Source organism: Myotis daubentonii, chromosome 18, assembly GCF_963259705.1.
Source record: "Myotis daubentonii chromosome 18, mMyoDau2.1, whole genome shotgun sequence".
Classification (NCBI taxonomy): Eukaryota; Metazoa; Chordata; class Mammalia; order Chiroptera; family Vespertilionidae; genus Myotis; species Myotis daubentonii.
Genome location: NC_081857.1, coordinates 7,575,291 through 7,598,566, shown reverse-complemented (window position 1 = coordinate 7,598,566; position 23,276 = coordinate 7,575,291). Strand labels below are relative to the sequence as shown.

Here is a 23,276-nt window from a genome sequence, read left to right as displayed (position 1 = left end):
TGGGGTTCTCCGCGCTTCTTGGACCTGTAAGTCCATTTCTTTCACCAGGTGGGGGAAGTTTTCTGTCATTATTTGTTCAAATAGGTTTTCAATATCTTGCTCTCTCTCATCTTCTGGCACCCCTATAATTCTGATGTTGGTACGCTTGAAGCTGTCCCAGAGGCTCCTTACACTATCCTCGCATTTTTGGATTCTTTTTTCATTTTGCTTTTCCGGTTGGATGTTTTTTGCTTCCTCGCATTTCAAATCATTGACTTGATTCTTGCGCTCCTCTGGTCTGCTGTCGGGCGTCTGTATAATATTCGTTATTTCAGTCTGTGTGTGCTTAATTTCTAGTTGGTTCCCCAATATAAGATCGAGGGTCTTATTAGTTTTCGTGTAGATCTCATTAAGTTTATCGGCAGCTTCTAAACAGTTCTTGAGAGACCTTAAAAGTGTGGTTCTGAACTCTATTTCTTCCATTGACAATTTTGTCCTGTTTCTTTGTCTCCGCATTTTGTTATGCTTCCTTGGTGCACCCCCTAGTGGTCTTTGTTCGCAGTCTTATAGATAAATCTTGATTGTTGTAGCTAATTCCAGGGAGGGTTTGACCTCCAGGCCAAGTGGCTATGAGAATCAGCTGTGTCAGCAGTGAGAGAACTTCTGTCCTCTAGGGAGGTGCTAATCTAGCCTTTGCCTGAGGCTATCCAGCAAATGGTTCTGCGCTGGGCTTGGGCGGGGCGGGTCTCACAGGATCAACAGGGTGGGCCGGAGAGAGCAGTTATGGCGGCTCTCAGTCCTGTCCCAAGGGGCTCTGCCTCTCTGAGTCCCAGCACCCGCTGCAAAGCTGGGAGAGAAAGCTGCACTCGCTCTGACCGAAGCCAGACAGTCCCGCTTCTCCCGTTTGAGTCTGGGTCCCTAAAGACTCGCCTGGATCTGGTGCTCAGAGTCTGTGACTCCCTCCCGATTGAAAACAACAACCGCACCCTCTGCCGCCAGCCCGCTCCTCGCACTCCGCACCTCAGAATTTGACTTCAGCACTGCGCCTCCTCTGAGTGTCCGTATGCGTTTCTCTTTCCTCCTAGTTGTAGGACTTCCACTCAGCCAGCGTTCCTGTGGTTCTGGGTGATGTCCCTTCCGTTTTTTGGTTTCACTTTTGAAGTAGTTGTTCAAAGCAGCAAACTCCGGCGTTAACCTATGCCGCCATCTTGGTTCTCTCCACATCTTGCAAATCTTTATTTTTTTGCCATTTAATCATTTTTTTATTTTTTTATTACAGCTGACATACATTATTCTATTAGTTTTAGGGTTACACCCCAGTAATTTGACATTATATAACTTACTAAGTGATCATCCCAATAAACCTCACACCCATATGACACCATACATAGTTATTAGAATATTATTGACTATATTCCCCATGCTGTACTTTACATCCCATAACTATTCTGTAACAATTAATTTGTATTTCTTTTTTTAAAAAATATATTTTATTGATTTTTTACAGAGAGGAAGGGAGAGAGATAGTTAGAAACATCGATGAGAGAGAAACATTGACTAGCTGCCTCCTGCACATCTCCCACTGGGGATGTGCCCGCAACCCAGGTACATGCCCTTGACCGGAATCGATCCTGGGACCTTTCAGTCCGCAGGCTGATGCTCTATCCACTGAGCCAAACCAGTTTGGGCTAATTTGTACTTCTTAATCCCTTCACCTTTTTCACACAACCCCCTAACCCCTCCCATCTGGCAACCATCAAAATGTTCTCTGTATCTACAAGTCTGTTTCTGTTGTGCTCGTTAGTTTATTTTGTTTTTTAGATTCAATTGTTGATAGATATGTATTTATTGTTCATATTTTTTATCTTTTTTGTTTCTTCTTTTTAAAGAAGACCTTTTAAGATTTCATAAACTACTGGTTTGGTGATGATGAACTTCTTTAGCTGTTTCTTGTCTGGGAAGCTCTTTAACTGTCTTTCCATTCTAAACTAGAGACCTGGTGCACAAATTCATGCACCAGCAGGGTCCCTCGACCTGGCCTGTAGGATCGAGTCAAAACAGGCTCTTTGACATCCCCTGAGGGGTCCTAGATTGCGAGAGGGTGCAGGCCAGGCCAAGGGACCACACCAGTGCAGGATCAGGGCCAGGGAGGGATGCAGGAGGTTGGCCAGCCCGGGAGGGACCACGGGAAGGCTCTAGGGTGAGTCCGACCCATTTTGCTTAGTCCCAATGGGCTGGACCCCAGCAGCAAGCTAACCTATTGGCCACAGCATCTGCCCCCTGGTGGTCAGTGCACGTCATAGCAAGCGGTTGAGTGGCCTCAGCATATCCTTAGCATATTGCATTTTGATTGGTTGAACGGCCAACCAGACGACCGGACACTTAGCAATTAGGCTTTTATTATATAGGATGATAGCTTTGGTGGGTAGAGTAATCTTGGTTATAGGTCCTTGCTTTCCACCCCTTTGAATATTTCTTGCCAATCCCTTCTGGCCTACAAAGTTCCTGTTGAGAAATCAACCAACAGTTATGGATGCTCTCTTGTAGGTAACTAACTACTTTTCTCTTGCTGCTTTTAAGAATCTCTCTTTGGCCCTAACTGATTTTGCTCAGTGGATAGAGCACCGGCCTGTGAACTGAAGGGCCCCGGGTTCGATCCCAGTCAAGGGCACATGCCAGGGTTGCAGGCTTGATCCCCAGTGGAGGGCTTGCAGGAGGCAGCCAATCAATGATTCTCTCTCATCATTGATGTTTCTATCTCTCTCTTCCTCTCCCTTCCTCTCTAAAATCAATAAAAAATATATTTTTTAAAAAGAATCTCTCTTTGTCTTTACCCTTTTGAATCTGAATTACAATGTTTCTTGGTGTGGGTCTCTTTGGATTCATCTTGTTTGGGACTTTCTGCCCTTCCTGGACTTCTATGTTTATTTCCTTCACCAGGTAAGGGAAGCTTTCTTTCTAGTTCCTTCCTAGTGCCACTTTCTCAGCAAAATTCTGGAAAGAATGGACATTATTGGGCAAACAATTGGTTTTTGCTTCAGAAGCTCTTCTAGATTCCAGCCTGTCTTATCAGCCCATACTATCATGTACATTTCATCAACTTTGTCCTTCTTCTCAAAGGCTCTGTTTACGGCAGGCTCTCTCTTCTATTGGTCTGCACCCAGACCAGCCTCCTGCCCCAGGTCTTTTGGGGTTTTTTTTTAATCTTTATTGCTGAAAGTATTACAGATGCCCCTTGCAATCGTTTTTCCATTGACCCTCTCCATTGCACACCTGTCCCTCCCAGGCCTTCACCACACAATTGTTTGTGTCCACGGGCTATACATTATTGGTTTGTTGATGATCACCATTCTGACAAGTTTGAGGAAATACCTCGTTGTCATTTGAATTTGCAGCTCTTAGATGATTAGTGATTTTGAGCATTTTTTTCTATGTCTCTTTGCCTTCTGTGAACCCACTTTGGAGTAGTGTCTATTTAGTTCCTTTCCCCATTTTTAAATTGGATTCTTTGTCTTCCTTTCATTGAGCTGTATGAGTTCCTTATATATGTGGGAAATTAACCACTTATCAGATGTATCATTGGCAAATATGTTCTCCCATGCAGTGGGCTCTCCTTTCATTTTGTTGATGGTTTCTTTTGCTGTGCAGAAGCTTTTTATTTTTATGTAGTCACTGTAATGTTTAATCTGAGATGTAAAATTTAATCTGACTGAAACCAATAAGTTGACCAAAACAAGCAGGGTAAGAGCGAAAGATCAAGTTTATTGAAAGCTCTCGGGTGAGATCCCGTGGTCCTGGAGCACAGGCCGGGGGAGTCACACCCGCCTATGCCTGGCAGAGCTTCTTAATGCTGCTGTTGGACCAATCAGGTTTATCTGAGGTAGCTTGTGGCTGGTGATTTATGAGCAGGAAGTTTGTACAGTTGCACCCTGGCCATCCTGAGAAGCCTCGGGTGGTCATTTATTGTCCATTAGGAAGTTAGCTCAGCAGGATGTGAGCACAACTGTGACTTGGTGTTCTGGTGGGTCCCAGGGTGGCCGCTATTGTCCAATAGGAAGTTAGCACAACTGTGGCTCGGTCATTCTGGGTTGTTTGTCCAACTCAGCGGGTGGGATCGGGAAAGTCCCTATTTTCCCAGCCCCAGACTGTACAGTCACATTTATTTTCTCCTTAGTTTCCTTTGACCTAGGAGATGTATCCATAAACATATTGCTATGAAAGATGTCTGAGATTTTGCTGCCTATGGTTTCTTCTAAGATTCTTATGGTTTCACAACTTACATTTAAGTCTTTTACCTATTTTGAGTTTATTATTGTATGGTGTAAGTTGGTGATCTAGTTTTATTTTTTCACATGTACCTGTCCAATTTTCCCAACACCGTTTATTGAACAGGCTGTCTTGACTCCATTGTATGCTCTTGCCTCCTTTGTCAAATATCAACTGAGTGTAACGGCTTGGGTCAATTTCTTGGCTATCTGTTCTGTTCCATTGATATACTATAACGTGATATCTGGTATTGTGATTGCTCCAACATTGTTGTTCTTTCTCAAGATTGCTGTAGCTATTCAGGGCCTTTTTTGATTCCATATAAATTTTTGGAGTATTGGTTCTAGATCTGTGAAATATGCCGTTGGTATTTTAATAGGGATTGTGTTGAATATATAGATTGCTTTTGGAAGTATGAACATTTTAATGATGTTGATTCTACCAATCCATGAACAGTGTATATTCTTCCACTTGTTTATATCTTTTTCTATCTCCTTTTTCAAAGTCCTAGAGTTTATTGATTTTTTGGGGGGTTTTTTTTGGCTTTTTTAGTCTCTATATCATTTATTTCCACTCTGATCTTTATTATTTTCTTCCTTCTACTTACTCTGGGCTTTTATTTTTGTTCTCTTTCTAATTCTTTGAGTTGTAGAGTTAGTAGTTTATTAGAAGTTTTTCTTGTTTTTCTGGGTAGGCTTGTAATGCTATGAACTTCCCTCTCAGGACTGCTTTTGCTGTGTCCTAGAGATTCAGGGTTATTGTGTGACCATTTTCTTCTGTTTCCAGGAAGTTCTTTTTTTCTTTCTTGATCTCATTGATAACCCATTCATTTAACATGCTATTTAGCCTCCATGTGTTTGAAGATTTTTTAGTGTTTTTAGTGTAGTTGATTATTCATTTCATTCCATTGTGATCTGAGAAGGTACTTGATATGATTCCAATCTTCTTGAACTTATAGAGACTTGATTTGTGTCCTAACATGTTGTCTATCTTTGAGAATGACCCATGTGCACTTTAGAAGAATGTATATTCTGCAGCTTTTGAGTGAAATGTTCTATAAATGTCAATTAAATCCATCTGTCAACTTTAATCCCTCAAAAGTGTTGTAGGCAGGGAAGGGGCTGTTCAAATTTCAGGAAATGTGATTGGTGTATTTCCCTGTCCCAGAGCTACTCCTCTGCGATTGGCCCAAAATATCTGGATGCAATCCAGTGGTATCAGCTGGAACCCTGGAGTTTCTATCAGCTCTCCCGTGCAGGGAAAGTACCAGACTAGGCTGGTGCCCAGGATAGTGGGTGGATGGCCCCTTCCCCAATCCAGTCACTGATGCTTCCTGAGATTGTTGAAACCCTCAAACCCATAGGCTTGACCTCAGCTTCTGTTTTCTCTAAAAATGGACATTTAGGCTGTGGAAGGCACTGGCTCCTGAGGGTAACGCAGGCTGTTATCGCCTGGAGGGGGGAAGGGGGGGTTTGTTTCTCTGACCTTCCCTGAGGCTATGGGAGGGGTTAGTTCCTCTTTAGACAAAAGGCCATTTGGTTCGGGTATATGTGACCAAGGACAGGACTCCAGGCTGCTGCTTTTGCAAGTCTCCCTGGAATGCTTCCCACCCCGGCCTCTCCTTAGGCACCTGAAGTCCGCACTCTCTCCTTGCACCAAAGCCTCAGGTGAGCAGCTGCCAATGAAAACTTCTGTGCTCTGGGTTTAGAAAAAAGAAAAAAACAACAACTAAACTGTAGCCTTCTCTCTGACCGGCTCCAGGCCCCACTGTGGCCAGCAGCCCTGTCGCCTTTCACGGTGGGATGTTGCCTGGGAACTCCGGGCTCTGGGCTCTGGTACTCCAGGCTATGGAGCCCATCTGGGTCCCGGCCTCTATCTTGGAGGGAACAGCCTCCCGTAGCCAGGAGCTCCCTCCTCGCTCTCGCTCTCGGCCTGCCCGCCTGCTGCTCCTGGACACTCGGTCATTTCCTCTCCTGACCTCGCCTTTCCTGTCGGTCTCCAGGTGTTTTCTGTCCTTTCTTGATATAACTCCCCTCCCTCACTGGGACCTCAGTTGGTAACTATGGGTGCATGTTCCCCACTTTAGTTTTATTTCCAGTCTGGCCCTGGGAGGAGGTGGAAGAAAAGTCTGCCTATTCGGCCACTATTTTCTCCTTCTCCCTGCCCCAGCTTTTGAGCTATTTGGCTCTCCGCTCATCTACAAAGGGCACATTTCTCTCTGGAATTCAGTTCATCGTGGGTTTTTTGCATATACCACTCATTGCACATTCCACAGATAAGTATGATTTTAATTTCAGTTTTCTTATTGTTGCCATGGAATAGCAGAACTTTCATATCCTTCCACATCAGATCAAAATAAGTCTCAAAGCCTAGTGTCTTCTTGATTGATATGCAGTATAAGGCCGAAAGATAGAGATAAGACACTGGTCTAGGAATATGATGAAAACTAAAGGTCTTATCCAGGATAGGATATATCAAAAGTTGAACATCAAACAAATAATCGTTGGCTAACAAGAGTTCGTTCATAATAAGTGACCAAATTACTTCAGTGAAGCCAAATTTAACCACTGTCCGACCTGATATGTTAGACTATGGACATTAGCCATTTTTCTGTCAAATCTGCAGGTCCTTAAATTTTTGGAAGTTAAAAGCAACCAAACCAAAATATGTAAGTATAAATTTTTGGATTGTATTTCTCTAAAAAAAAAAAGGGAGAGAGAGACATTGGTCTAGGCTCAACAGGACTAAGATACCGTTAAGGTCGCCGAAGGAGGAACGCATGAGGCCAAAAGGGGTAAAGGATTATAAATGTACGAGAGGCCCGATGCATGAAATTCGTGCAAGGGGCTGGGCCCTCGCCGCCCCAGCTTCGTCCGGAAGGTCGTCTGGAAAGATGTCCAGAATGTCGTTTGGCTGTCCGGTCTAATTAGCATATTATGCTTTTGTTATTATAGATTATTACATCTGCTAGCAGAAGGGCTGAGACCAAAATGGCATCAGCAGGGCAGAGTAGGGGGAGCGGGATATTTATGTCACTTTTAAGGGTCAGTCAGAGTAATGGGTCAGACCAGGTGTAGGTGGGGGTGAGATGTAGGTGATCCACTGGAAACTGGGTGAGGCAGTTTACTGGAAGCCAAAGGCCGTTGTTCATGAAACCTACAAGGAGAATAACAGAAAATCGCCGGGAGGAGCAAGAGCCCCCTGCAAGGCATAATGTGCCTAACAGATACTGTCTAAGAATGTGCCTAACAGTTACCATCTAAGATTTCTGAAGGCATAGACGTGAGACCAAGCACGAGTTTCAGATACAGGGGAAGAAAGAACATTCCTACAGAGAAAGACGAAGGAAGAAAGAAATACAATGTTGAGTTTTCAGCAGCTCTTGCCAATTTTACATTCTTTCTTCTTTTTTCCTTCTCTATGAAACATGATGAATGTGTGTGTTTTCCATGTGTAGTAATCACATACTTTAGGAAGACGTGCTAAAAATGTGAAAGTAATATGGTTTAATCTTATGAAATGAAATAATTAATTTGGGAAATTCCATTTTTATCTTCAGTCTTTCTTTGGTCCCCAAAAGCTGCCTGGTTCCCTATCCCTACATAAAGGCACTCATTTGTGCTATACTGAACAATTATATATTTAGAGAACGATGAGCAGGATTATACAGTAAATGACCTCAGAGGCTCAAGTTGCCTAGAAATGAAGGACTCCTCTCAGTGGCAAAGGCTACACATAATCTTATTTCCCCCCAGGTCTCAGGAGCTGGATCCTCAGACTCCCCCCAGACAGCTGGGTTCCAGTTAAAATTGCTTAGCTTTGGGGCTCAAGTATTTATACTTATTATTTTAACTAGACAACCAAGGGGTCTGCCTGCCAATACTTGAGACAATTAAGCAGAGACAGGGTTGAATCATATCTGAGTGTTTATTCCAATCATGCCAACAGTACAGGAGAGCAGCAGGTCATCCACAAATATCTGCTGTGCAGCTAGCCACTGCTTATATTGGGTAGGACAAAAATTACATGGGGAAGTAGGCAGTGCAGGCTGAAGTGGGACTCCATTGTTTGGGCAACAAAGTTAAGGTTAACTCTTTCCATGATAATAGGCAGTTCTTTTTTTTTTTTTTTTTTAATAGATTTTATTGATTTTTTTTACAGAGAGGAAGGGAGAGGGATAGAGAGGTAGAAATATTGATGAGAGAGAAATATTGATCAGCTGCCTCCCACACACTCCCCACTGGGGATGTGCCCACAACCAAGGTACATGCCCTTGACTGGAATCGAACCTGGAACCCTTCAGTCCGCAGGCCAATGCTCTATCCACTGAGCCAAACCAGTCAGGGCAATAGGCAGTTCTTGAATGAGACTGGACCAAATTCCAATATTGACTCCCAGGTCCAAGGTTGATTCCCAGGTCCCAGCAGTGTACTACTCCCAGACAGGTTAAAATGTCCTTTCTTTCATCAGAACAAGGCAATCACAGTTAACAGAGCATGATTAATATTTCTTATAACTATAGCTAGTCTCCAATATTCTGTTTTTGCCCCTAACGTTATTTCCCCTGACACCCTACATACATACAAGATCCCTGTTATCTTCTAACAGGGAGTAGTAAGCCTCAACGAAAGAATAGCCCTGTATTTCATTTATCTCACTCATAATATAATTATATTAATTATATGCTATATATAATATAATTATATATCATATAAAATATATAATAACATAATAGAATATCATATTATATAAAACTAGAGGCCTGGTGCATGAAATTTGTGTTTGTCCCTCAGCCTGGCCTGCACCCTCTCCAATCTGGGACCCCTTGGGGGATGTCCACCTGCCAGGATCGGGCCTAAACCGGCAGTTGAACATCCCTCTCACAATCTGGGACTGCTGACTCCTAACTGCTTCTGCCTGCCAGCCTGATCGTGCCCTAACCGCTCCCCTGCTGGCCTGATCAATGTCTAACTGCTCCCCTGCCAGCCCAATCGCCCCAAACTGCCCTCCCCTGCAGGTCGTCTTGTGGTGGCCATCTTGTGATGATGTCGTGCATGACGCCACCTCGGCTTTGATTTTATTATATGGGATAATTTGGGAAATTATCAAATTTGTATAAAATATGTTTTATTAGTTACATATAATTGTATTATATATTAACATATAACTGTAATTATATAGTATTAGTTGCTACCATTTATTAAGCTCCTATCATGTGAACACATTCTTCCTACTCTCTATCCCCCACCATCTTTTGCCTAATAATGCTAACTGACTTTTCAGATCCATCTCAGCTTGGTTGTCAGTTCCTACAGAGAGCCTTCCCCACATTCTCCTAGCCCGGGCCCTCCCCGTTCTCCATCATTTTCTGTGAAAACACTGTTTAATTGCTGATCTCCCCAACAAGGGGAGAGATCAATTGCTTTGTTGGTCTTTATACTGCCAGCACCCAGAATAGTGCCTGACACATAGTAGGCATTCAATAAATATTTGTTAAATAAACAATGAATGAATGCTAGGCACTTTATGTGATAATATAGGAAAAAACAGCAAAGACCATTGTTTCCTAAATCGTTGTCACTTCCTTTCAGCTATAAATAGCAAGAAAATTCGAGTGAAACGCTGTCTGCTAGAAGAGTGCCTTTCTTTTCACAATCAATGATCCTCTGAAGATGGCGTGGCCCTACTTACGGATCTTGCTCCTTTGCCTACAAACCTGTAAGTTTTGACCCTTGTTGACCCCTTCCTAGTTTTCTATTACTTTTTTGTAGAAATTGCCCTGAAGGAAGACATGGAAATGCCCTTCTGATAGGTTTCAACACAGATACCCTTGGTCTATAAGGAAAACAACCAGTAAGAGTCAAACCTGTTTTTCAGCTTTCGAGTTTGAATTTTTGTTTGTGGTGGGTCTCCAAAGAGCTGAGACAAACCCTTCTGCTCAGGAGATTCAGCACTTGGTAGACCTGGCCAGAAAGCCCAGAAAAAGAAGAAATAATCCAAAATCTTGAATAACTTAAACGCTATTTCTTTTGGGGTATTATAATGTGTCATATGGCTTTTGACAGAGATATACTTTTCTCCATTATTTCATTGCCCTAACAGATTGGAGTTCATGGCCATAATTGTCACTGTAAAAACTTGATCTCTGGACGCTTGCTTCATTTTCAAAGCACATTCATGGCTATTTATTACTCAGCTTCTATCTTCCAAAAACTCCCTAAAATAAATGAGAAGTGGCTATTATTCCTATTTTACGAATACATTACTTTCAAAAAAAAAAGAAGAACTGGAACTAAGAACATTACTTTCAAAAAATGAAGAACTGGCTTTAAAAACTCTGTTTTTCTTAGGCTCAACAGTAAATTATAAAGGACATATGCATACTGTTTGTTGTCGGTACGAAGAAAACTATGTAACATTAACCTAGCTCTGGGTGTGTCTTTTCATTGCATATATTATTTAATTAAATCCAAATAATTGCCTTTCTTATATAAAAATTGACTCTGTTTGCCATTTTAAATCTATTTCTATTGTCTCTTACCAGTTCTAAAAATGCACTATCAAATTCCTGACATGAATGCGTGGGTTAGGATTTTCTGAAAAGGTAGACTAAATGCACCATGGTCTCTCTGGTTCCCTTGGCCATTTAAAATTGGGGCCCCTTCCATTTGAGCTTCACGGAGATTGCACCCTAAATTTCTCCTGCTGCTGTTCCCGGCGAAGGTGGTCCCTTATGCTTACCATTGGACTGTGAATCAACTGCTTTCCTGGAACTCAGATTAGTGAAGCAGCTGAGAAGCAGTGGAAAAGGAAGTTAGAAATCCCCATTTTTCTCTTGAAATCACCGAAATAAGTCTGAGTGTGTGAACTCATGACTCTTCCATGACGGAAAATTTTTCCCTCAGGGCCAAAACTCACAGCCTTATGTTCTGATCCTAACTTTCTCATCATGACTTGGGAATCCTGTGACTCTCACCATCCCTCCCAGTATCCTACCAGCCACCCGCCCCTCTGTGGTGGAAGACAGGAAGAGTCCATGTCCATTTCTCTCTACAAGTTTTTTTTTTTCCCCATGGAATTTTAATTCTTCCTTTTCTCTACACCTTTCTTGTTTCCGTTTCTTAAACTCCTCCCCTTGCTCCCTTCTCCTATCTCTCATCAATAATAGTAATTACTGACTATTTATGGAGCAACCACTATGTGTCTGGCATTATGCTAAGTAGCCTACATTTATCATTTTATTTAATCCTCACAATACCCTATGAGATGAGTACTATTAATATCTCAAGTTCACAGGTGAAAGCATTGGCCCAGAATTCTGGAGGTCATTTAGCCAAAAAGTGGAGAAAGTAGGATTTGACTTCCAATGTCTTTAGACCTAACCACTGAGCAATGCTGCCTTCATCCACTTTGAGGCTGAAGTGGAATAAAATACTTGCCCTCCTATTAATTGTTATCACATTTCAGGATTTGTCAGTGAAGAGCAGTGGCTTATTCCCAGCAAGACAGGATTATTTAGGGAGAGACTGGGCCTGTTTCCACACCCACCTGTAGAGGTTGGGATTGGTGGGCAGGCCTTTGCCAAGAGCCAGAGTTCAGGGAGGCCAGCAGAGCAAAATATCCAAGGAAATGGCCATATTGAGACGCGGTTCAAGCACCATTAACATCAATAGGATTTGGGTTGAGTTGAATTTGCTTCTTAAAAACAAACAAGGGTTCAGTATCAACAAGGTCTTGTTGTCCTGTAAAGCATAGTCATGGGGCGCCCAGCAGAGGTGAGTGGACCCGTCTGGATACCTGCCCATGGATAACCAGGCCCCAGCCATCATCCTGGGGCTTAAAGACAGGTTTTTTGTGCCTGAAGAAGAGTCCTGGCAAGAGCCATATGCCACTAGTCCAAAGTCCTTCAAAATAACGAGAAAGCCTCTGTTCTAGAAAGAGATCGGAGCAGACCACTATCTCAGACTCTCAGAAAGGACTCAAAGGCCCACTTATAGAAATGGAAAAATATATATACTCGGCATGGGGAAAATGAAGTATCAGCTAAAAATGCAGTTTCCAAAGAGGCTGGGGAGCTGCACCTTGTCCTAACACAGGACTGCCGTGGGAGGGAGTAGAGGCCACTGCATCAGCCTGCTGGGCTGAAACAGCCGGGTGATCAGTATGGTGGTGGACAAAGCAGCCAGAGTGCCTTCACACAGAAGCACAAAAGTCAGTCCCCAGCCATTCATAGGTTGAGCATTGACCCATGAACCAGGAGGCCATGGTTCAATTCCCAATCAGGGCACATGCCCGGGTTGCAGGCTCAATCCCCAGTGTGGGGCATGCAGGAGGCAGCCGATCAATGATTCTCTCTCATCATTGATGTTCCTATCTCTCTCTCTCCCTCTCCCTTCCTCTTTGAAATCAATCGATTTATATATATATTAAGGTCATTCCCAGTCCACTCAGGCTACTCAAGTATTTCCTCAGTCAAATCTTTTTTTCTTTTTTGTTTATGGGGTTTTTTTTGTGAATCTTCGCTTAACAGTTGCCTGGGAGTATTATTTTAATCTCTGTAACAATGCTTTTATTATTTTCTATAACAAACATACAGAGTGCCAGGGACTTTTGTAACAGGTCTATAAATATTAACTCATTCAACCTTCATAATACTTCCGTGAGGTAAGTCCTTCTGTTAGCTCCATTTTAAAGTTGGTAAAAGTGAGGCACAGAGCCTGGCTGATGTGACTCAGTAGTTGAGCGTGAATCTATGAACCAAGAGCTTGCCAGTTCGATACCCGGGTTGCGTCCCCAGTGGAGGCATGCAGGAGGCAGCTGATCTATGTTTCTCTGCCATTGATGTTTCTATCTCTCTCTCCCTCTTCCTTCCTCTCTCTCTAAAAATCAATAAAAATGTATTTTTTTAAAAATGAGGCACAGAGAAGTTGCTCATTTTCACTTATTGCTAGTACCTAATGGAACCAAGATTCAAACTCTGGGCTGTCTGGCTCTTTCTCACTAAGTCATAGTGCCTGACATGGGGGTAGACAGCAGGTGCTCCTCATGGCAAGACCCTTTTTGGAGCCTCTAGATCAGCGGTTCTCAACTTTCCTCATGCCGCGACCCTTTACTACAGTTCCTCATGTTGTGGTGACCCGAAACCATAAAATTACTTTCGTTGCTACTTCATAACTGTAATTTTGCTACTGTTATGAATCGTCATGTAAATATCTGATATGCAGGATGTATTTTCACTGTTACAAATTGAACATAATGAAAGCCTTGTGATTCATCACAAAAACAATATGTAATTATATATGTGTTTTCCGGTGGTCTTAGGCGACCCCTGTGAAAGGGTTGTTCGACCCCCAAAGGGGTCGCGACCCACAGGTTGAGAACCACTGCTCTAGATTCTTTTCCCTTGGTATACACCAGTGATGGCAAACCTTTTGAGCTCGGCGTGTCAGCATTTTGAAAAACCCTAACTTAACTCTGGTGCCGTGTCACATATAGAAATGTTTTGATATTTGCAACCATAGTAAAACAAAGACTTATCTTTTTGATATTTATTTTATATATTTAAATGCCATTTAACAAAAAAAAAAAATCAACCTAAAAAATGAGTTTGTGTGTCACCTCTGACACGCGTGTCATAGGTTCGCCATCACTGGCATACACACTTCATTTAATCTTGGTAACTCCTCAAGTGGCAGGGCATATATTTTTTACTTCATTTACCAACTAGAATCCTGAGGCTTAGCATGAAAGTGACTCACCCCTGTCACTTAGCTGGTCTGCAACAGAGCCTTAACTAGAACATGTTCCTGGATCCCTAGTTCAGGGCACTTTTACTAGCCACCCTGAGCAGCCCCAGCCTGTGGATCTAGCCAAGACCACTGTTTGCTAATGTCATGAGGATATTAGAGGGAAAAGAAGTTACAGTTAGCCAACTGCTCCTTCTTGTGTATCAGTTTATACCCTGAGGCTTGGGGGACCGGTGAAGAGTTCTCTCTTGGCCTCACTCCTTCTCTGGCTCTGGGTTTCTCTACCTTGCTTTATGTTGCTGGAAAAGGGGTAATTGGGTCAGCAGCCTAAAAGTATCCATTCTCTCAACAAAAATGTGAGAGTCACCCACTAGGTGGTAGGGAAATAGTGGTGACCAGAACAGACAAGGACTCTGCCTTCATGGTGATTACATCCTCATGGAGCTGAGGCGCTGCATAGTGATGGGGGCTCTGAAGAAAACTAAAGTAGGCGAGGCAGTGGGGAGTGATGGAGGGAACTGCTGCTTTAAGCCTGGTGATCAGGAAAGCTCTCTGACGAGGTGACCTTGGAGCAGAGTTGCATAGTGACAGAGTGCTGCCGTGTGTTGAGAAGAGGCAGTCAGGTCCTAACCGGTTTGGCTCAGTGGATAGAGCGTCGGCCTGCGGACTGAAGGGTCCCAGGTTCGATTCCAGTCAAGGGCACATACCTTGGTTGCGGGCACATCCCCAGTAGGGGGTGTGCACAGGAGGCAGCTGATCGATGTTTCTCTCTCATCGATGTTTCTAACTCTCTATCCCTCTCCCTTCCTCTCTGTAAAAAAATCAATAAAATATATTTTTTTAAAAAAAAAGAAGAGGAAGTCAGCGAACATGCAGGCCTGTTTGAAGGAGGAAGCAGTGTGGTTAGAGTGAGGGAGGAAAAGCAGGGTAGGAGATGAGGAAGGAGGAGGGGCCAGAGCAAGTAGAGTTTAGGAGATAAAGGCAGAGTGTAACAGACTAGGGAGCCTCCTACACCCCCCATTGTGCATCACCCTTGTTTTTATCAGACTCTAAGGAGAACTATGAAGTTTTAGGTCTGTCCCCTCTTGCCTTGTCATAAATATTTTATGTTTCGCACTCTCTTTGGATTCCATCCCCCACTTCTCTTGTTCGACTCTGAAGAATTTCCCTCTAGGCAATTAAAGTCCTCCTACCCCATCAATATTTCCAACCAGAATAAGTTTCTGATTTTTAAAAATATATATATATATATATATATATCTTTCTTTTTCTCATAATCTCTATTGCCTTCTTCCAGTCAGTGGTTTTTGGCAGCTACTTTATCATGAACTGCACATGTGCAGAGTCCACCTATACACATGGCTTCATTCAGGAAAACGGGAGTTACCACCTAAAACACAGAAAGGTGTATTAGGCCGGGAAAGATGCCCACCTTTCCTCCCAGGAGGGGAAGGCCACCTCCATAAACAGCCTGTCTATAGTGCTCTCTGTCCCAGCTGGTGGCATCCTTCCCCTCGGGTTCCCTCTCACCATAGCTACCTAAGGGGCACAATGAATGTGTTTTCCCATTTAAGCCCACACTCCAGGGTTCCAGCCTTTTCCTGCCTTTGCTTCCCCCTGAGAAGTCCTGCCTGTCTCCTACCCTTCCCTTCTGCGGCCTGGCATATGACAGTGAGGAAGCCATCCTCACTAGGAGATGTTATAAACGTGGCTCACCTCTCCCCTGGGCTCCCAAGGCTGCTCAACAATCTTTTCATCCCCTTAATAAATCTTGGGTAGACGCCCAGTGTGTTCCCTATAGTGGCATTTTCTCAACATTCTGACATTCTTCAAAACAATAATACAACCATGATTAATATGTACCAGGCATTGTGCTAAGTGCTTTATCTTCATAATTGTATCTAACAGTTATCCACATTGTAGAGGTAAGGAACTGAGGATCAGGCAATTTCAAAAAATTTCCTCATGGTGACACAGCTAGGTTCAAACCTACCAAGATTCAAAACCTGTGCCCCTAAACTTTTTACTTTCTAGCTGGTCCTATCCTTGCCTCTTCGCTCTTTTTTTAAAATATACTTTTATTGATTTTTTTACAGAGAGGAGGGGAGAGGGATAGAGAGTTAGAAACATCGAAGAGAGAGAAACATCAATCAGCTGCCTCTTGCACACCCCCTACTGGGGATGTGCCCGCAACCAAGGTACATGCCCTTGACCGGAATCGAACCTGGGACCCTTCAGTCCGCAGGCCGACGCTCTAACCACTGAGCGAAACCGGCTAGGGCTGCCTCTTCACTCTCACCAGATCTCACCTCCTACATTACTAAAGAGGTGAAGGTCAACAAGCCTGAATCTCTTTACTTTTACCCACTCTACCCCAGAATGCCTACTCACCACGATCTCTGAGGCGGCATTACTCTATCCCCTCTGTAGCCTCAGTGAGATAAGGGCCTCAGCAAATGTCAGACACGGAACCTGGCTCAGACCTGTGTTCCCTTCGCCTCACCAAGAGGCCTTTCTTCTATCCCCGCCCCCAACAGCACCTCAAAATATCCTGGTCCTTTCACTCATCCTTGGCTTTTCCCTTCCACTTAAATGAAGGCATGAGCTTCCTCTGATTGAAAACCATATTCCTTCCATCTTTAGTGTCTCGACAAGTGTTAGTGGACTTTGTATCCTGCATTGTGCTTGGTCGGGGGGTTTGAAGGCAAGGTCCCTGGACTCAAGTCATTCACAGTGTCTAGAAACAGACACATGGATTCACGACTGCCACACAATTTGGCCATTACTATGAGAGAGAAGCACAGAGCTGCAGAACGCCAGTGAGCTGGAAGGCCTAAGCCAGAGCAAGGCCAACCAGGAAAACCTCTAAATGCTCTACCTCCCTACCAACCCTTCACCACCAATCTCTTCTATTTTCAAACAAAATGAGATAAATTAATTTCACTTGACTCTCTCACTACTATTCTATTTTATCATTTTTTATTCTGTTCTGATATCTGGCTGGAACCAAAGAAAGAACCTAAAATATCAAAAGTGGTGGGCAGAGTAATCTTATAATAGCCTTTCATAGGCAACTGTTTCTCACCCAGCCTTAGAGTAAGAGTTGGAAAACATCAGTTTCAGGGTTTAGAGAGGCTGTTTTGTGTTTGATTGAGGGACAATCCATAAACTTTAGAAAATGCCTTGCAGAGTGAAGGACTGGCAGGCAGATTCAGGAATTCTTTTCGGGAAATAGTTGTAATAAACATCCTCTTAAAAACAGCAGGCTTGGCAGTTCCATTGGTAGAATAGTTCCCAAGGTCATCGGGGGTCCACACTTTGTCAATCTTCCTGCTTCACCATTCTTAGTACTTGGCTTCATCTTCCTGATCCCAAATGTCCATCTGAGATCCCGCCTGCAAGAAGCAAGAAAGAGATAAATAAAGCGAAGTGCTTCTTCTTAAAGACACAGAAGTCATATGCAACACTTTCACTTTCATCCTGTTGACCTGAACGTAGTCATATGACCAAACTTAGCTAGCAGAAAAGTGGGCAATAAGTGACTCCATTTCCTTCTACAAATTAAGGATTCTGTTACTACAAAGCTCTAAGGAGAACAAATATAGGAAAACAACTAGAAGATTCTACCACAGCCCCCCACAAATAACATTTAAAGCCATTCTCCTGATTTTCCATTCTTCCAACTTCTTACTTAGATGGTCCAACATCATCTCAAATTCAATATTTCTAAACCTGAACTTGTCTTCTACTTTGACTTCCTTCCAAAATAAAATGAATTGGTTTTCCACTGACATAAAGTAGACATGAAAAATATATTGTTGCCCTGGCCAGTGTGGCTCAGTTGGTTGCAATGTCATCCCATGCACTAGAAGGTCTCTGGTTCAATTCCCTGTCAGGGCACATGCCTAGGATGTGGGTTGGATCCCCAGTTGGGGCTCCATGCAGGAGGCAACTGATAGATGCATGTCTCCCACATTGATGTTTCTCTTTCTCTCTCCCTCCCCCCTCTCTAAGATCAATTATATATACACATATGTATATATATATATATATAATTGATTGACAAAAGAAGGTTTATATAATACAAATAAATAGTACAATAATTAATAAATAAATAATAATACAAGAATAAACTCTGTTTTGCATACTCATAACTGTAAACCTACTTTTGCCCACCTGTGTGTGTGTGCGTGCGTGCGCGCGCGCGTTTGAACAACTGAATTACATTAGATGTCCTTATTCCTTGCCTCTCTTTGTACTATCTCTCAAATTTAACCCTTCCTTTCTATTCCCCCATCATCCTCTGGTTAATGCCCAGAAGGCTACAGGAGGCTCTGATATGGTCTCTCAAGGCCAGCTTCTCTTCCTTCTTACTTTTTCTACACATCATTACTATATTACTATGACCCCAAAACATTATTTTAATCTTCATCCTCAAAAACTTTAATAGCTCCCCTCGGTGGTGTAGACATTAAACTCAAGGCTGTCCCAAACCTAAGCCATATCTCTTTACATCTCCTGCCTTGCCTCTCTCCACTGTTATTCCAATCTATACTTATTTAACCTACATTACACATTCTCCTGCTTCTAAACTTTTATTAAGGACCCTTTGAGGGGTCCCACCCAAAGCACCCCTCCTGGGGATCAGTCACCGAAGGAAACAGTGATTCTGCTGCAACAGCTCTTGGATTACAGATGACCAACCCCAATGGCAACAGGAGGCGAGTCTTGGGAGTCCAAGCAGCAGCAGGGCTCTGTGGCTTCATTTCTCTGTCTGAAACAGCTATGGAGAGTCTTTCAAAACAAAACAAAGCAAAAAACACTGAAGTTTGTTGTTGCTTTTTATTGTTTAAAATATTATATGTCTCCTTTTTCCCCCTGATTAACATCCCCCCCACTCCCACCCCCAAGGGCAAGGCCCCACCGCCCCAGTGTCTGTGTCCATTGGTCATGCTAATATGCATGCATACAAGTCCTATGGTTGATCTCTAAGCCCACCCCCTACCCCCACCTTCTCCCTGAGGTTGGACTGTCTGCTCAGTGCCATCTTGTCTCTGGATCCATATTTGCTCATCCATTTATGTTGATCATTATATCCCACACATGAGTGAGATCATGTGATATTTATCTTTCTCCAACTGGCTTATTTCACTTAGCATATGCTCTCCAGTTCCATCCATGCTGTTGCAAATGGTAAAAGTTCCTTCTATTTTATAGCAGCATAGTATTCCATTGTGTAGATGTACCACAGTTTTCTAATCCACTCATCTGTGATGGGCACTTAGGCTGTTTCCAAATTTTAGCTATGGTAAATTGTGCTGCTATGAAGATAAGGGTGCATATATTCTTTCTAATTTGTGTTTCTGATATAGTCCTAGGAGTGGGATTACTGGGGTAAATGGGAGTTCCATTTTTAAATTTTGAGGGAACTCCATACTGTTCTCCACAGTGGCTGCACCAGTCTGCATTCCCACCAGCAGTGAATGAGGGTTCCTTTTTCTCCACATCCTCGCCAGCACTTGTTTGTTGATTTGTTGTTGATAGTCATTCTGACAGGTGTGAGATGGTACCTCATTGTTTTGATTTGCATCTCTCAGATGTTTAGTGACTTTGAGCATGTTTTCATATGTCTCTCGGCCTTCTGTATGTCCTCTTTTGAAAAGTGTCTACTTAGGTCCTTTGCCCATTTTTTGATTGGGTTGTTTATCTTCCTTTTGTTAAGTTGTACAAGTTCCCTGTAAATTTTGGAGATTAAACCCTTATCTGCAATAGCATTGGCAAATATGTTCTCCCAATGCAGTGGGCTTTCTTATTGTTTTATTGATGGTTTCTTTTGCTGTGCAGAAGCTTTTTATTTTGATGTAGTCCCATTTGTTTATTTTCTCCTTAGTTTCCATTGCCCTAGGAGCTATATTGATAAAGATATTACTATGACATATGTCTGATATTTTGCTGCCTATGGAGTCTTCTAAGATTTTTATGGCTTCCCAGCTTACATTTAAGTCCTTTAACCATTTGAGCTTGTTTTTGTGTATGGTGTAAGTTGGTGATCTAGTTTAATTTTTTTGCAGGTATCTGATTAATTTTCCCAGCACCATTTATTGAAGAGACTGTCTTGACTCCATTGTATGCTCTTGCCTCCTTTGTCAAATATTAATTGAGCATAATGGCTTGGATCTATTTCTGGGTTCTCTGTTCTGTTCCATTGGTCCATATGTCTGTTCTTGTGCCAGTACCAGGCAGTTTTGAGAACTGTGGCTTTGTAACATAGCTTGATATCTGGTATTGTGATCCCTCCAACTTTGTTCTTCTTTCTCAGGATTGCTGTGGCTATTCAGGGTCTTTTTTTTTTTTTATTCCAGATGAATTTTTGGAGAGTTAGTTCTAGGTCTGTGAAATATGCCGTTGGTATTTTAATGGGGATTGCATTAAATCTATAAATTGCTTTGGGTAGTATAGACATTTTAATGATGTTGATTCTACCAATCCATGAACACGGTATGTTCTTCCATTTGTTTATGTCTTCCTCTATCTCTTTTTTCAATGTCTTGTAGTTTTCTGAGTACAGGTCTTTTACCTCCTTAGTTAAGTTTATTTCTAAGTATCTTAATTTTTTTTTTTTTTGGTGCAATGGTAAATGGGATTGTTTTAACACTGAAGTTTTTAAGAGAAAAATAAAGTTCACCAAGTAAAGTGGTACCTAAAAAAACCCCAAGGCTCTACTTGAATTAACCCTTAATAATGACTCTTTATACCTTCTTCTGTATGGGCCTGGTTTCACCGTGGCCATCATAGGGATAGACTAGGGAAGCCTTCAAGAGCATGTACCAATTATTAAGATGATAATAAAGAAGATGATGGTCTGGCCAGCATAGCTCAGTGGTTGAGTATCAGCTTATGAACCAAGAGGTCACGGTTTAATTCCTGGTCAGGGCACATGCCCGGGTTGGGGCCTCAATCCCCAGTGTGAGGCATGCAGAAAGCCACCAATCGATGATTCTCTCATCACTGATGTTTCTATAGGGTGTCCCAAAATTCATGCAAGAAGTAATTTTGATAGAAAACACAGGTTTATAATTAAAAATTATAAATTTTTTAATTGATTCATAAAGTATATAGTATAAGGTTATGTATGGAATAGCACATTGGGTAAATGTCCTCCTCGGCTTTGCTGGCACATACGCAAAGCCGTGGTCTTTATTGGTCTTCATTGTCCCTGCTCCTGGGCCATCATTGGTACTTGGTAATGCTTATCAAATTGAAGGGATTGAAATCAAAGGGCAACAGATATTAGAATCTGATTCAATAAACCAAGTAAAATTAGGCTTTTATTTTTTTTGTTGTTGTTGTTGTTAATGCTCACGCAAAATTCAAATCTTGGGACATCCTATATCTCTTCCTCCCAATCCGTTCCTCTCTGAAATCAATTTTTTAAATTAATTAATTAATAAAAAAGAGATGAGGAGGATGATTCTCATCCTCATTGTCATTATTAACCTCAGACATAACTAACATGTATTTGCCTTGATGGTTAGTGAAGCATTTTCACTCATATTGTATGATTTGCTGATCACTAATTAGGTAGGGCAATTTTATAGCTATTATTTCCATTCTATGAATGAAGAAACTGAGACTCAGAAAGGTTTTGTGATTTTATAAGGTTACCCAGCTCATACATGTAAGGACTAGCACCTACATCTTCAGCCTCCCTCTCTTTCCACTACATGCTAAGGTTTTGCAGCTGCCTCTCTTACATCACCGTTGGAACATTTGAAGGTGGCAGAATCTTTACCTTACGCCTGTCCAAACCCTAGGCCATTTCTCAGCAAGCCCAGAATTCTCACCACAGCAGCAGCACAAATAGTAGCAGGACTTCCCCCAGCTCCTTCTATCTGCCACCCAGCCTGCACCACTTCCTGATCACTTGCCATGGAAGATAAGATACACCAACTACAAAAGCAGCACCCCACATCCACCATGTTGTGGCTGCCCAACTGCTCTTACACTACCTTAGCAAACTGCCTACACACTTCCTGGAGTCTGATGAAAAAAACCACTAAAATGATGAGAAAATGGCACCCACACTTTATCCATCTTCTCATATCTGACCTGAATCCAACGAGCAGAATGGCAATTAGGTATTAGGGGCCTTATGTAAAAAAAAAAAAAAAAAAAAAAAGCCTTAAGATCTGGCACCAGGACCAGTTGTATAATTTGTAGAACCCAGTACAGCATGAAATATGGGGCTCCTTGTTCAAATACTATGAAGAATTTCAAGGTGTTGCAGCACCATTAAACTAAATTCAGGGTCTCTCTGAGCTCCAGGCTCTGTGTGGCTGCACCAGTCACATAAACTATATCTGGACATCCAGGGACTCAGGCTGGGACCCTCCACGTGTCCCTCTACCTGATGTCATTAGCCCAATGGGACAGTTTACCTGGAGAGAATTCATGTTCAAGAGAATGAATTTTGGTAAACGATGGCTCCTGCCACTGGAAGCACCTTAGTTTCTGCTTGGCCCCCCAATGGTGTGTTCCTTGTGCTCTTACCACATATCACATTGAATGCAGTACTTGTATACACGTCTGTCTTTACCAGGACTGCAGCCATGTCCTATTCACCCCTGAGTCCCTAATGCAGCATCTGGCACATAGATAGCACCTAATGTTTGTAAATGAGGGTCCTTAGTCTCTCGCACCCCCCAGGGCCCAGTTGCATATCCTCCCCTAACTAAGTCGTCAGACCTTGCCTGCGGTGGTCTTCCTCAGAGGAAATGTTGGTTGGTCTGAAAGAAAAGAGGTTTATATTTGCAGCTCCTGGGTTCATTCAGGAACTGCTTACTGGCTGAGGACAAAGGCGGCCTTAGTGAGACAGGTTAAAAATCCCTTTGCTTTTTAAAAATTTTTAAATTGATTTCAGAGAGGACGGGAGAAGGAGAGAGATAGAAACATCAATAATGAGAGAGAATCATTGATCGGCTGCCTCCTTCAGGCCCTCTACTGGGGATCAAGCTTGCAACCGGGCATGTGCCCTGACCAGGAATCAAACCGTGACCTCCTGGTTCATAGGTAGATGCTCAACCACTGAGCCACATTGGCCGGGCCCTTTGCTTTTATGACACTTCAAAATGACCTGCATTCTCAATGACCCTTCTTCTTGCTCTCTTTGTGCCAAGCCTTGAATAAATTTTAGGGTCAGCCTGAACCCACTTATGTGGAAAACTTAAGTCCTGCTCTTTGGGGCTTACATGCAGCCAATATTCATCAGAGGAGCACTGTTATTGT

At 42.6% G+C, this 23,276-nt stretch overlaps 1 protein-coding gene across 1 annotated transcript in view; it reads left to right on the top strand.

Annotated features, from left to right (window-relative positions):
- The first annotated feature begins 5,774 nt into the window (after nucleotides 1-5,774).
- Nucleotides 5,775-23,276, top strand: part of CD84 (CD84 molecule) — a 33,532-nt gene continuing 16,030 nt past the window's right edge. Inside the window, exons 1-2 of the mRNA XM_059673238.1 lie at nucleotides 5,775-5,912; nucleotides 9,837-9,963. Coding sequence (XP_059529221.1) covers nucleotides 9,918-9,963 — 46 coding nt within the window. The 5' untranslated portion in view covers nucleotides 5,775-5,912; nucleotides 9,837-9,917. The remainder of the gene's footprint in view (nucleotides 5,913-9,836; nucleotides 9,964-23,276) is intronic.